The sequence below is a fragment of the Patagioenas fasciata genome, chromosome 2 (assembly GCF_037038585.1).
Source record: "Patagioenas fasciata isolate bPatFas1 chromosome 2, bPatFas1.hap1, whole genome shotgun sequence".
Taxonomy (NCBI): Eukaryota; Metazoa; Chordata; class Aves; order Columbiformes; family Columbidae; genus Patagioenas; species Patagioenas fasciata.
Window position 1 is genome coordinate 40,560,328 of NC_092521.1, and position 16,410 is coordinate 40,576,737.

Here is a 16,410-nt window from a genome sequence, read left to right on the forward strand (position 1 = left end):
AAATCACCTCAGTGTCAGATGACCATCATTAGCATATACCAGCTGAATGTCCAGCTTGATGTGTGAAAGAGAAGCCACTGGTCCTTTGACAGCACATTTGGTAGAGAAATCCCTAATAACTTTGCCTATTTCTGGCTAGAGAAAGAAAAAAGAAAAAAAATCTCAGTGTCCTGTTCGTGTTTGCATGAATTTATAGAAAGAGGATGACAGAAGGTATGAACAAATATGTTCATTATATACATTTGGACTAGAAATATAATTGTATCCCTAGTGAACTGCTGATTTCTGTGTATGGAGGAAAGAACCGTTTCAGTTTAACATGCGTATTCCAAATGCCAGTAATAAGGAAACTTTATAAACTGATGTAATTGTTCATGTACTGAGTTTCTTGGATGTTTGCTCTATGGTAAATATTGAGATTGTTGTAAGCCTTATCCAACATACACAGAACTAGTGGCAGCAGCTGCTAAATATTTTCTTGGCAATGCTCATTCTCATAAAGGCTCTTTCATATAGGCCTTTTGGACTTTAAACATCATATGTTCCCTTGCACAAAAAAAAAAGGGAAAGGAACTGCATTATTGAGGACTCAGTTGTCCTACACACTGTTGCTCTAAAAGCAAGAAAGCTGAGATTGCTTGACCATAAGGTCAGTGACAACCGATAGCATCATTATAAGCCTATGCATAGCCAGTCAGAAAGCTGCTAGGCACATGGAAATGTGTAGTCTCAGACCAAGCATATTGTTTCTGCAAATGATGTACGTCCCTAAGTCTCCTTAATTCTTCTAAATCTAGTATGTGGGACTATGGTTAGAAGAAGCAAAAAGGGTGAATTTAAAAATCAATAGTGTTAAGTAACTACAAAAACATTCTAAACAAAGTAGCCACTTACCACATGCTTTATTCTGACCACCTCAACATTGGAGTATTATGTTTATGTAATTCTTGCCATAATTCATACTGTTGGATCATTAAACATATATTCGGTTATTGCCGAGCATAATTGTGAGCTGCTGGAAGCTTACTGGTTTGCAAATATGCATTTCTTCATAGATGGATAACTGGGTTTTCTTCCATGTTCATTTGAATATCACTTATGAGAAAACTTCAAATAATGTATTTTAGAGGGGAGATAGTGAAAGGACTGCAAGTGGCAAGAATTAACTAACAACAGAAACATGATTACTAAAGAACTGCTGCAGCATATTCTCTTTATGTGGCAGAGGTTTTACAATATTTACTTTATATGATAAGAGTTATAAGTAGAATTCTATGTTGTCTGTTCAGCCTATTATGCAGATGGTGCTTGATTAAAATCTATTTTAAACTACAGCGATTACTGCAAGATAGTGTGCATAAAACAGCTCTCCTAGCTCCATTAAAGGCTTTGGTACTATTGCAGTTTATTTTAAATATGCTTATAGACATTTCCCAGCTTCTCAAGGGACATTTAGATATCAACGATGTGCCTTACTTGATAGTTCTAAATCCTACACTAGATATTCTTGTGATCTATTATGTGTGCAACATGGTTAATGTACACTTTTTTAAAGTGAAAGATTATTGCTTTCTTGTGATAAATAAGTTAAATACATCACCATAATTAAGCAATAAGCCATGACAGGAGGTGGATTACCATGAGCTAACTATACCTCCAGGGATTTTGAGGCATAAGTCTATGCCTAGCAGAATATATACGGATTTTATTTTATTTCCCATCTGTCTCTGCTTTGGTGGTTAGAAGTGGAGTCTATGAAGCTGATAGACTGATGGGAGCATAAGGTAGGCCATCATCTCAGCCATTTGCAAGGTTATTAGTACTGGAATTCTGGTATTCTTTTTATTTCATTATTTTCATATAAGACAAACAGAATTTCCCCTGTGAGTACTCTCTTTTTAACAGCACGTTTTTGAAGTCTCTTGATCATTCAGGTCGGAGAATAAGATTTTAGAGCTGTTCGCAGAGCAGTTCACCAGAAGACTTCTTACACGAGTTTCCGCAGCATATCACCTAGTTTAAGCGTAGTTTGTAAGTAATGTGGTATTCTGATATACAGAGAACTTTAAATCTTATTGCTCCAAAAGTACTCTGAAAAGAGGAAGACATTAGTAAGTGATGGAGGTAAAATGTTAACTAGAGCCAAAATTATTGTCAAGCCTCCTTGCTCATGGAGTTTTCACGGAACTGTCTGAAGAGTTTAGACTGATATTGCCAATTAACTAGGGAGCCCTAATTAATTTCTATTTAGCTGATAGTTTTGTGTACCCTATAAAAAGAAATAATAGTAGGAGACTAAAAGTTTAATAACTTAATGATGGGTAGCTCACTACTTCTGTTTTTCCATATTTTCCAAAATACTGCCAATAGGCTCCATGTCCATTAACCTTGCATTAAAGATGCATCTATTGTAATGCTCAGGAAACAAGCAACTTCCTTTTCCAACTGTGATCATCACTTTGTTCCTGTGCTTAGTAAGCCACAAAGATCCAAGTTGTTCACTGTAGTTGCCTGGGCCCTGTCGGATGGGACACAGTGGTATTTATATATAAAACAAATAAACAAAAAAGCTTTTTCTCAAAATGAGAATTTCCAGCCATTTTCCTCAGTTTCACTGATTTGAATACCTGTGTTATCCTGTGTCACTTTATATGCATTATTAAAAAATATTAATAGAAGGATGTGGTAAAAGTTGTGCTTAGTAGATACTGAGCCTAGAGCATACCTTTTATGCTCTTGATCTTCTCATATTTCAAAACACTTATGAAGCACAGTACTCTGGCCATGTCAACAAGAGAAAAGAACCTTTGAAGCCTCTGGTAAGAACACACATCATTGCTACAGGTTTAGTGAATTAAGTGATCATACCAAGAGAACCTGCTTTGCCATGGAGCTCCAATCTGTTGAAGAATCAGGACAGTGTCCCTTTATGTGCTTCTAAGTCACCAAGGATAGTAAGGTGCTTTGGTAATCAGGATCTCTGAGCAAAGTGTAATTGCATTTAACAAATTTGCACTAATGCTCATGCAGTTTTTTTCAGGTGGTACTCAAATAATGCACATGCACTTTTCTGCCACTTAATCCAGATGGATCAGAACTGATCCTCCAAAGGGATCTGAAGTGTGCCTACTAGTAGAGCTTTGTTTCTTCGGATTTTAATTAGAAGGTGGTCAGGGGAATGTCCATAACTTGGATCGTTGTGTTCGCAATCATATTCTCTTCAAATTCCCTGGAAGGTGTCCCACCAGTTGCAGTATAAATTGATTTGAACACTAGTCTGGGGTGGTTCTGGGAAAGGGTAAGGATAAGGTAGAAATGACAGTGACCCTGCTGTCTGCGGGTGGTTCATGTGGTTGAACTGGTGGCCAGGCTATAATGAAACTAATTTCATTTAGATTTACTCATTAAATGCATGTTATAGCCATTACCAATAAAACTTAGAAGAGGTGAAAAGATGACCAAAATTATATGAGATTATAACAATAATAGGAAAGCAAAATATAATGCACTTTGAGAGAAAAGTTACATGATCTGGAATCCTTATCAGTTTTATACATTTGACTAAGTCATATAGTGTCAACATTAGGATTACCAAAGGTGGCAATTAAAATGCTATTTTTGAATGCAAAATCCAAAATCTCTGTGTATCACAGAAGCTGTAAGGATGGATGGACTGAATTAAATTGGCTTTTTTTTATAGTACTTTTCTAATTTTATTTTTGGCTTTTTTTTTTATAGTACTTTTCTAATTTTATTTTACAGGTCAATGGTGGAGAGAAGAGACCTGCTTCAGATATGGGAAAGAAACCCAAAACTCCCAAAAAGAAGAAGAAGAAGGACCCAAATGAGCCACAGAAGCCTGTGTCTGCCTATGCATTATTCTTTCGAGATACTCAAGCAGCCATCAAGGGCCAAAATCCCAATGCAACTTTTGGTGAAGTCTCTAAAATTGTAGCTTCAATGTGGGACGGCTTAGGAGAAGAACAAAAACAGGTACAAAATGTGCTGTAGCTCAGAGGCTTTGTTTCAGGAAAGTGTTATCAGGGTCATCTAAGCACTGAAGGCAGCTTCTTTTGTTTGCTGGATGAAACTTGAATATGTGCCATCTCAGGAATATGATTTAAGGAGACTGAGATAAGGAGAGTATTGTTTCATTTCTGTATGAAACTACTGAAAGAGGTTTTTGGGGGGTTTGGCACATGATACAAGCTTTAGGATTGTATTTAGGATTCTTTTATGCTGAAATTGGTGGGCCATGTGTATGATGGTGTGGTATAGGAGGACCTTCCTGCCAAAAATTTTATCTGTGCAGTGAGACCTGACATTTATCTGAGCTCCCAGTTGCAGATGTTTCCCTGCCCCACGGTGCCAGAAGGAGCACTGGGCTTATGTCTTCTCCTGACCCACCTAGCTTTCATGAAATATTTTACAGATGTGTTGACCCAAAGAGACCTACATTGGACCCTGGCAAATTAACAGTGTTCCAGGGTATTGTTCAGTATATATGTGGGTTGTGGAAGTCGTGTCCTGTAGTTACTTCCATCTTCCATGTAAAGGCCTTGGTTCTGAAAAGAGGTCGGTGGAGCTGGATCTGAACCTTTGCAGAAATCCTTTTGAGTCAGTCAGTTGCTCTGTAAAAGTGGGCAACTCTGGAAGCTCATCACATTCCTGTGGTGATGGCTGGCAAATACCATTCCTCCTGGTTGTAGCATACCCTTGCTTTTCTGTTGTTATTGGTTGCGTTTTTACAGAATGTATAGATAAAGAAATTAGAACTTTAAGAAAGGAACAGATATGGAGGGAAAGGTTATGCTGAGTGAGAGTTATATTGGCTGCAGGAGACCTGGGCAGGGGTTGATGTCAACACGGAGCAAAAGTACTGGGACAAAACCACATCTCATTCAATCACAATGAGCATATCATTATTACATAATCATAGTTTAAAAGGCTGAGAATTAAAAGGAAATTATTGCTATGATTTTTTGGCAGGTAAAATCACTTGGACTTTAAAAAAAACGTTTTATTGATGGTGTGGGTACATGTAGATCCCTGTTAAAGATCACAGTGTAATAATCAAGATTTGGCACTCATTGACTAAGACGAAAAAATACTTTCTCTGCCTAGTGTCTGCCACTGAATAAGGTCAGCATTTGGAAGGTAGAGCTGGAGGAAAGATAACTTTCCAAACGCATGGATCAGAGATTTCACTTGGCCTGGTACATTAGTGTTATTGTGTTGTGTTATCTCTTCTTTCTGCCTTGGCTAAGGCCAAGGTATTGTGCTTGATCTGACAGGTTGTTTAGACCTTCCCAGTACAGCAGTTTTCGTGTAGTCGAACATTACTTTTGGGGACCATGATGATGACTGTTTGACTCAGAAAAATACTGACTATGTTCTTAGTTAAGTTCACAAGCAAGAGCTTTTGATGGCATTCTTCCTTGTCCTGCATACCTACCCAGAATCACTCCCCATGTTGAAAAGTGCACACACAAACACAAACCTCAGGAGTGCTCCAAGTAGTTAGATCTGTGTCTTGGACCCATCTCGAGTGTCTGTGGGATCATGGATCAAAATTTTCCTAAAATGGTGAAAAGCAGAGCCCTGGACTTCTCAAGAGTTTGTTAATCTAGTTAATCTTGTATCTCTCTAGTGATGACACCAAGCATGATCTTGTGCTTGGTTTTCTCCACCATTTTTCATAATTTGTGACTGCTGCAGTGGTGCAGTTTTTCCTTCCATAATACTTGCTCCACTTACAAAGCAGAAGACTTGACTTCATGAATAATAGTCCAAGACCCACATTGTGGAGATAAACCTAAAAGACTACAAAATGCATGTTTCCTTTGAACTTGTCATGTTAGTAGTACCAGCAGAAAATTGAGATCTTCCCATAGAATGCTGTTTAAGAAAAGTGCATAAAACCCTAAGATTTCCAGCTTTAACTTGGAATTCCTATTCATGAAAGCATTAATTGAATAATTCCTACACTGAAACAGAAGAACAAATTTATTTTCCTTATCTCTGTTGTCCTTACTTTAAGTTGGAACACAGCAAAATGATGTGTTATGGAATCCACATGACACATCCAGGAAAAAATGGCTGCAACTAGATTGTAAGCCAGTTATTCCAAGAGTTTGGGTTAGCATATCTTTGTTGCTCTTAGACTCATTTTGCCTATTCATTATCATCTCTTAAACACATTGTTAAAAGTCTGGGCCTGGGCCGTTTCTAATGTGGCACTGTACAAAAAGAATAAAAGATATTCCCTATTTAAAAAAAAAACAGCAATCCTATTTTCTAGAATAAATTTAAACTCATTCTTTATTCCATTAGGGATCTAATAGTACAAAGGAATTATTACAAGACATCTTAACTGACTAGATAGTCTGTATTTTAAAGACCTAATTTTTCAGATCCAGTGCATTAGTAACTGTTACGAAACCTATGTCTCTAGTAGGAAAATTGGACTCTAAAAATACAAATGATTAATGTAGCATTTGGAATTTGGCATTGAAGAAGCTTCAGAAATTCAAAAATAGTTAAATAAAGAAACAATAACATCAGTAGAAGAATACTTTATTGATGAATTATACTTGCTGAAAAGGATTCAATTATCATAAAGCTTCTGGCTTTTATGTTTTGGAAGCTAATGCTTATTCTGGAATTTAAATAGAATTATGTTCCCAAATTATGTTTCCTGAATTGGAACTCCTTTTACTATTTAAATAGTAAATATAACTGAATCAGAAAGTAGAACATAATGCAGCTATTGAGAAAGAAGAATAACCTCATGTTTTCATGCCAAAATGAAATCTTCTTTGTTCCTATGACCTTAGCCAGTTTTTTCTGAAATGCATAGAATTCTTCTTGTTTATTCCTGAAGACTGACCACAGAATAAATAAATGTATTGAAACTCAGTACAGTAACAACCTAAGGGCAGTATATGTATGTCCAAGCCTTTGCAAAAAAAAATTTTGATAACCTGACATATTAGACTGTAGCTTAAAAGTGTTTGTGCATGATCCACATATGTTTTTTCAAACTGTAAAGAAACTAGGAAAATGTTGTTTGAGAAACTAGGATTTGAGTGACAAAAAAGGAAATGTTGTAATGAACTAGATGATGGTGGATGCCTTACTAAAGTTAGGGGGGAGCTATACTTAAAATGTATCACACTCTGATGCTCTTACTGTGAGAATATCACAGTTTATTAGATTAAAGCAGATACTAGTGTACTTCCACTCTCATTTTACAATATGAAGATATTTTCATTTTTGGGTCATGTAGTATAACTGTTCCCATTAATTTCTGAGCACCCAAGGGCCATTTGCAAACAACGCTGGTGTGTGCCTGTGTTTTCTATGTCCAAACCGATCTACACAGAGGAGCCTAGAAATTAAAGGGACTTTACTGGTCATGGTTGACTTTGTCATGGTTTATTCTCATATTCTGAATTGGGTACAAAAATTACATATGATCAGAAGCAGGTATTGTGCATTTCCCTTCATTTTTCACTGTAAATGTTTTCTAAAACTGTTCAGGTTAATAAACCTGTGAACGGAAAGCAGCTGTAGAAGTAGTATGTTGGGGTATCTTCTCCTCAGCGCTGTAGTCATAGCACAGGGATATTTTCAGTGACTTTTCTAGTTCCTCTCTTATGATCACAAGCACTGTTTTCTTAGTCAGTACTGTACTTCTGTGCATCCCATTTTTATAGCTTATTTATGTACATCTTTGCCCTTTGCACACATTTTTACTGTGGAGGGGAGAAAAACAGCCCCCAGGGAAGAGGGTTCAGCATGCTAAATGGTCGAGTCTTTGGCTTTCAGACAGAACACTGGTTCAGACTGGGTAAAAAGGCTACTTAGGTCATTTTCTGTCCTTAGATGAAAAAGGAAAGTCATTTTAAATCAGTACCAGATGTGTGTGTACTAAATGAACCTTAAGTTTCTAATTGGAGTCCTAGTAAAGCTGTAATGGATGTGGCAAATTACAAACAAAATGTTCTTGTTTACATTAGCGTTACTTTAAAACTCCAGCCAAAGGCCTTAATAAATGTGCTATTATTCTAAAAATGGAATTGAATGTCTGTTCAACATTCAACAAAATTAATCTCTGGTGTAACTTCAGTGACTTAACTGGAAATCTAGTAGGAATGAATCTGGCCTCCTATGAACAGTTTAGTGTGTGTATACACATACGTGTGTCTCTGTGTGTATGTTTTTCTGTGTGTTTACTTCTATGTTGCACTGGCCTTACAGCGGAAAAAAAGGATGGATTCACCTAGGGGACCCAAAACTTAATGATCAGAAGGAGCAGGCGAAGCGACTGTTTGAGTGCTGTAACATATGCCGTCTTTCAGGCTGCATAATTCATACACAGTAATATTAGCTGCAACAGTTCAGCTCAATAGCAACACCTCATTATTTTATCCCTCAGTATTTATTCCTATGTTTGACGCCTCATGAAATTACTGTTAATGTGTTTATATAAGGGCAGATCTGACACAAGTGGGAAGAATTTAATTTCCCACTCATTCTTTCCTGCTGATGTGTCCTCTTCCCCTGGTAGAAGTGGCAAGTGTAAATAGTTAATTTGCTTCAATTATGAGCCTGTCCTGCTAAATTAGAAGCAGCAGGGATATGAAGAGCCAGAATTATACTTATGAGGCAGCTGACAAATCCTCGGAGCTCACAAAATCAAATCATTTACTCGTCATTGGTGCTCAAAGACCCACTAGATAAAAGCTGCAGTTTATTCTTTAACATCTGATGGAACTTGGATTGTATGTTACCAATACTTAAGTAAATTGAAGTCCTCGTGCATTAGTGTCAACGTTGCAATGCTGTTACCATTTTTGCTACAACCCACAAGCTTTCAGGGGTTTATATTTGGTCAGTAAAAATAACCCAGACTGATTTGATCATGAAAAATAACAAAATGTGTTTTATAAGTTTCTCTTTCGATCACAGGGGAAGTTTTAGAGGTACCACCGCATAATCCAGCATCAAGATGAATCAGGCAGATCAGGAAGAGGTTTACAAATAATGCTGGCCAACACTTCATGACTCCAAAGGTTCTCTTGGGACGTGAGATACCCCAAGTCAGATCAAAATGAATCCAAGATCAGTGTTTCAAGAGGTCTTGGCTCTGCCTGGCCTCTGGCGACACCTAACCCAGCACCTCCTCCCTCCTGGGGTGTAATGCTGTATCACTGTCCCATCACTTGATGTGACAAAGGAGCTCATCCCACGGGTGGAAGAGCCATCGTGTTCCTGTTGTGTAGCAGTGCATGTGGGGTGCCTGGTGTCAGGACATCAGACAGTTCAGAGGCTGCAGTGTGGCTGCTGAAATAGCTCCAAAGGATACACAGGCCATAAGATCAAGGTGTTCAATAGCAGTTTGAAAACATAAATTTACAGTTTGTTTACTCTTATGTGTGCTCGTATACTCATGCAGATGTTTGTTTATCTACTTCTTGTTCCCCCTTTAAAAAGGACCTTTTTTTAATTATTGTTATTATCTCTGCACTAATGAAGCATTCTCCAAGGAACAACTTTAATATATTTGTAAGAGGATGAGAATGTACCTTCAGTTTAGTAGATAAACGGCAATGCAAGGTTTAAATTTAGCTTTGTTTTATTTTTCTAAATGACAATAGGAAGTGAAGCCACATCTGTGTGTGTACACTGTCGAAGTGAATAACAAGCAAAATGGACTCAGGAATAGGTACAACAGACAGCAACCCTACACCTCCCTCCCAGCAACCTGCACTGGCAAAGTTGCTTTTACCAGTGTTGCACCTTAGGCCTGCTTGGGAGATCCACTGTTGTACTTGATGAATTTCTGTACCGAAATGGGTTCTCAACTTTGAAGCTCTAGGCAAACGTGCAGAGTTTATACCAACTGCTCCTCACTCTGGTGTCTGCTCCTTCTCCCTTCCTCTGCAAGCAGCTGGGCTTAATGAGCTGGAATACAAATGGGCCAAGAATAGGCACACATGCGTACAATCTCATGCGTATGTGTATGTATATGTATGCACATATATTTATGTTTATATCATCATATTGTTTTATTGCCCTGGTTTCCATAGGACCAGACTGTGAAACTCTAAACTCCCACTGGTTTCAGAAGGGGAAAGTGTCAGGTCCCCTGTTCACAATGCATTTTTGCTGCAGGACTTCTGGCAGCAGACATCTCCCTCTCCCACCTATGGCTGGGCTGAGCAGGACAACGCTGTGCACTCAGGATGGGAAACCTTCCCCTCTGCTGCAAAATAAATACAATTAATGTAGGTCACCATGGGAGCTGCTGCATCTTACTCTGTATAGGGTAATCCAGGCTATTGTCTGCTGGCCTCCTGCCCAGCCCACCTGGCAGCTTGGTCTTCCTGGAGCTCCCAGAAGCACTGAAGTGGTAAGGAACGTCAAGCAACCCCTCTGACCAGGGTGAATTTCTGACATGCATTTGCTGCATACAACAGACACAACTTCTAGGGAAATACTGCATGTGGATGCCAAGTTATGAACATTAAGTGCAATTTGCCTTCTTGTTGTGCTTGGAAAGAGCTGGGCCAAAAGGACACTGGCTTCCAAGTACTGCTGCAGCAAAATACATAAATAGCCTCAGTTTTCTACCTGCTCTTCTTCCCCACCCTTTTTCCATACATTTGAGCTTGATAGGAATGTGGCTTTAAATCATTTTCATACAAAACTGGATTTAGGCACAATTATTATGCTCCATTCAGGCTCACATCCTTATTAAAAAAAGCAAACAAACAAGCAAAACAAAAATAAACAAACAAACAAAACCAAAACCAACCAACCAAACAAACAAAACCCACCACCACAACAAAAAAAAACCTAGCAAGTGCAAATAATCACCACTTAAATCATATGTTTAATGTCATTTGGTTTGTACCCAGCTTTCATCCAACATGCTTCTGAGAAAATGTACAGTCTCGCTCCCGTAAGCTGCAAGCGTGAAGACTATAAGGTCAAATTTCGGCCTGGCGCAAATGGCTGCAATTTCCAGTCATCTCCATCAAGTCTCACTGTTTGTGCTAGAGCTGGATTTGGCCTGTGATCCTTCCCCTGCATGCCAGAAAGACTGAATTCTTTCCCCTAAGCCTCTAATATGTCATCACTGTCTTTCGTGCTCTACAGTCAAAAGAGACTGCTGAGCCATATAACTAGCCCTGGGCCTCTTTCTGTTCCTGTATGTACTTAGATTAAAAATCAAATGGTAACATATTTAAGTATCTATTAAGCAATTCTGAGTATTTCTTTTTCCTGACTGCTGTGGGAATATCTCTGTCCGTATTCTAGACGAGGGTGTGCAGCTCTAGATGCCTTTGCTGCAAAATCAGAAGATTAAAGCTAGAGATATATCTCCCACTTGGAAAAAATACAAGTTTTCTCTATGAGCTTAGGTATGTAGGGCCAGGAATGACAATTTGAATGTGGAGTTTAATTTTGGATTGCAGCCTGCTGTATTTTATCAGATGCTTTCCTGTAACTGTAGCCTCTGAAAATGACACTCCCATGGGTAATAACGCTGCAGAGACCAAAAAGACAAAATCGGTCATGTTGCTTTTTGATTTGCTAATTTTGCATATACTGTTTTTTGGGGTTTATGGAACACTTCCATCAAAACAAATGTGGGCACCTTTACATCATTTTAAAATGACAAATATAACTTGCTTGCAAGTTTCAGCTCTAAGGAGACATCCCAAAGATAAACTGAAAACCTCCCCTTCTTTGTTATCCTTGTACCAGCTATTTAGGCAAAGCCAGGAAAGTAGCATGGTTCTTCATAATGTGCTTTGTCAGCTAGGAGACACAAAGCTTTTTCAGACTACCATGACACACAAATTCTGAAAGTCTCTTTTTCTCCTAAGAGCAGCAGTCAGTTTAACTCACTGTCTCCAAGTCTCTAATATCAAAGGGGACTGTAGTTATTGGTGCCTTCTTCCTTTAACACCTGATATTCAAAACTGAGAACGTGTTTACAGACATTTGGGTGCCTGTTTTGGCTCTTGTGATGATGACTGGGGGAAGGGAGAAGTGTTCCTCTAAGGGAACAAGGGTACAAGCCACACAGGACAGGGTAGGACTCCTGCTGCATAGTGTGTTGTGATGTGCTGATAATCCCCCACAAAGAAGTCAAGAGGAAGTTAAAGGGAAAAGATGAGTAACGAGAACAAAAACTTGGCTTGAGGCATTACAGGTTTATATATATACATATATATATGTATCAGTGATGAGTTTCATATTATGCAACATGTAGAATAGCACTGGAGACAAAAAACCTGCCTTAAGGAATTTCATTCAGGAAGATAAGAACTAAGCAGCCCTTAAAATACATAAAACAAAACATGACCAGAAGTTGGCATCATAAAAGAGAAGTGCAGATATTCTACTCTGGTTTTAATTTGGTAAACCTAGTATTTGTGAGTGCCTGTGGCTAACCATATAACCCACAACCCTTCTACCTCCAAATGAGGGCAGTGAGTTTAAGGGTGTGTATCACTATTAATAGAAAGAGTTCAGCCCTGGATGTAGGATATTACAGCACTTGTAGCCCACATGTACGGCCAGCCCAGGGAACTTGAGCTAAAGGGCACCAGAGCAACAGCCCAGGGGTTGGTACCACCTTATTAACTTACAACAGGGGGCCCCAGGGCATTCGTGAGCATTTGTTTACCCTGGTGGCCTAATTCAAATGCTATCTTATATACTTACTTGCACAAAATCAAGTTTCATACTTCTTTCAGAAAGTATTTCCTATATTGCTGCATGCTTTGCTAAACAGTGTAAGGCAACCTGAAGCTACTTTACTGGGTGTACTTCGGAAATGTAATTAAATAGTAAACAAAAAACCTGTGTATTATGCTGTGTAAATTTACATTTGCAAAGCACAGTAGGAAAATAATGCCAGCAGCTTCCATTTGTAGACAAATGAATGTAATCTTGGTGGTTTGGGGTTTCTATAACAAGCTGAAGAGAATAAGAATAAATTAAGCTGACCCACCCTTCATATGCAGAAATTATGGGTTTTTTTCTGCCAACATTCAATTTCAACAACCGGGACAATATAAAAAATAAAATATTGTATAAGTAAATAAATCTGCTGCTGGATCAGAATGGGCCTTTACTGCCTGAATGACAATCAGTTGACATTCAATTATCACGTTAATTGAATTAAAGCAAGCTAGAAATGACTTAATTCCATAAGTATATGCTTCCGTCAAGTTACTTATTTAGTAATTGTTGCTTGCTTAATGGAGGAGGGGAAAATGACCTTATAAAAGATTTCTGAGGTGTTAAAAATAAAATTAAATATTGCCACTATACACTGTAGATAAGCAGCAGAACAGAAGCCTGCTTCTTGTTGCAGGAAAAATGTTAAACATTGGAAATTATGTGTTTCATAATTTGGCACTGTCTTTAGCATGGAGCTCAAAAGAGCTTCAGCCATCTTCTATAGCACACTGGAATGATGACACAAGCCTTTTTCCTCCCCAAAAGCGCTGCAAGGAGGCAACTCTCTTATACTTACTACAACGCAAAACTATGAGGGCTAAAAATTGTCACAGCTGACTTGCTCATACCTGTTTCAGGTTCTGCTGTTAATGCTGAGGACACTCCCCCCTTTTCTCTGCCTTTGTAAGCCCACAGTACAAGTCCAGTCTAGCGCAAGGTCAGTGAACTGGTACCTGCTGCCAGGGCCACAATGAGAGCTCCAGCTGTTGTCCTCAGAGGACAAGCCCATGGCCTTGCAAAGACCAAGCAGGGTGAGCTGACCACCCTCTAGACAAGCCAGCCTACAGGGACCATTCTGGCCAATGCAAAACATCAAAGCAGGCTGGAGTCATCAAAACCTTTCCCCATACAGGAAGGACTCTTTTTTTACTATAATGACCATCTACTATATGATTAGTGTTTTGATACCATGGAAGACGTAGTGTTTGTGTGACTATTGGCTCACCAGAAGACCCAAGAAAAGAGGGCAAGACAATGTGTACACTGAACATGGTAGATGTATAGGTAGGAAATAATTAAATAATGGCTGTATGGTGACATTTTTATGAAGTAGTGATATTTTAGCTGGAGATTTACAGAATTGTTGTTATCTTCATATTATTGAGTTAACCTTGTGCAACATGACTATGTGAGGGAAAAGTCAGACCCCAGAGGACTCTTTCAATATGCTGTGTCTGTAAGAGCACAGCAGGAGTATATAATTTTTATATTTGTGTAATGCAAAATAAAACCCAATGTGGAAGCAGTAGATACGTGATCTTTTGAAGATCGTTATTCTATGTAAAATTCTTTGTTCACCTCAGTTTTTCAAACTGGCTATCAGAATGATGCAGAGGCATTGCAATATACAAAGCGGTATAACTTTGTATTTGTTCTGTAGGTCAAGCTAAGTTCCTTTTAGCAGCTAGGAACAGATTGTTGAGCAATTTTTTATTTATTTTCAAATCAAACAGTGTATTTCCCAAATAATCACAAGCAATTACATTGCTACCATTTTTTTTTTTCCAAAACAAGAGAAGATCAGCCAACACTATATATTTATCTTAATGTGGAGAAATTACAAGGGAGCACAAATACAGTTACACAGCTAAAACCAATCTTTTTTTTTTTTTTTCCTCTTTATATTTACAATTTTAGAAGCCTAAGACTTCTCTGTTTCCATTATTAACTTTTCCTTCCCTGGGAAACAAAATCTTTAATCCTTTTAGACAGCCTCTGAGTTTTGCCAGCCCGTATCTGAGAATTGCTCTGTCTCTGAAAGCAAAACCTCGGTGAAACAAAAAATGTTTCACGAGCACATTCTTTATAAAAAGGATGTTGTACTGGATCCTTCCAGCCTGACACCACCCCTCTCACTTTGTAGTCTGCAGCTGTATTGTCCTCTGTGTGCGCGTTCTGTGCTGCCAAGTCCTCTCCATTATGGGACTGCTCTGGTTTAACTAGTGTTGGAAGATTAAAAGAGATCACTTTATAAAGTTTCATGAAGTTTATCCTTCTGGGGTGGAGATGTACGTGTGTGTTTTTCAGCTGTGGAATTCAGGAGAACACTCCAAATTTGTCATAAACAGCTTTGTCCATCTTTTACCTTCCAAACTATAGCCCAATTAAGTAGGTGGCGTGGATTGGCAGGGGGAAGGTGGATACTCTTTGCTCTCTTCATGGAGGCTTTCCAAAGGTGCCCAGGTTGTGCACTTGACTGGAGAAGCAGGCAGCTGAGACTCAAAGCTACAGTTCCATTTTGTGTAATCATGTGAATCCCAAATGCCTAAAAACACGTGAATTAATCTCTCCCCTGGGCATGGGACTTAAAAATTGTGAAATACAAGCGCGATTTAAAAAGTAAGTTTTTTTTCACTTTATTTGTCTCCCTTACTTTTAAGCCTTCCACTTGGATGTTTTTTAAGCTTTTCCCTGCAACATGGAAGGCTAGGAGTCGATCTGACTTGGTTACACGAAGCCAAGATATCTGCCAGGCTTCTAAGTCGACCCCTTTCAGAAAAAATAAAAGAAGTGAGAAATTCATGATAATATTTGCAAAGATAAATGCTGACTTGTTCCCAAATCTGTCACTGATATGGCTAACAGCTAGTCATTAGCTAGACTCCATGGCTCAGAAACTGGTTCTTCTGAAAACTTTCAACCCTAAATATCAATGTACGCTTTTCTAACGTCACATCGTCACATTGCTGTAGTGCTGTGAGGTCCTGCCTAACCCTGCAGATAATCTTTGATCTTGAAGTCTGGGTAAAATTGAAGTGATTCTCCAAGCTCTTTAGTCTATTATGAGATTGTGCACATGCCACATTTAGAATAATTTTGTGAGTTGAGAGAAATGTACAGAAATAGATCCACGCTCCTGAGAAGTTAATTAGACCAATATGGGATCAAGACTGGAATAATGACTAACATTTATTATCCTTAGCAGCCCCATGAAGCTTCTTTGACTGCTCCCAACAGTTTATCTGGGGAAGAGACAAAGCCTCTTGACTGATCTGTGTGGTGCTGTCATCTCCTCCTTCATTTAGCTCAAATCTCTTTCTGCACATTCTCATCTTCCCCAGAGAGTTCTAACTCTTCTCACAAGTAGAAGCCTGTGGAGAGGCCCACACCTGCCCCCCACCCTGCATCCCATTTGCAAGTCCCCATCATGCTTCACTTTGAACAATTAAGCCTGAGCTGCTATGAGGGATATTGTTTTTTCAGTATTCCTGGGTAGATAAAGGGTGTTTCACAGTTGGAACAATATTTTCTTTCAAATATTTGATGTTTATTATTTCACTCTTTAAGCAATATGAGGAGGAAAGGCTGTTTACTTAGAAAGACTTTATGAAGATGCATGAGACACACCGGTAATACATCAAAACA

The 16,410-nt window shown here is 38.6% G+C and overlaps 1 protein-coding gene across 2 annotated transcripts in view; it reads left to right on the forward strand.

The window, feature by feature from the left end:
• TOX (thymocyte selection associated high mobility group box) overlaps positions 1 to 16,410 on the forward strand; it is a 215,752-nt gene that overhangs the window by 175,036 nt on the left and 24,306 nt on the right. For both annotated transcript variants that reach the window (XM_065832876.2, XM_065832875.2), the window contains exon 5: positions 3,763 to 3,993. In XM_065832876.2, the coding sequence (XP_065688948.1) occupies positions 3,763 to 3,993 (231 nt within the window). The remainder of the gene's footprint in view (positions 1 to 3,762; positions 3,994 to 16,410) is intronic.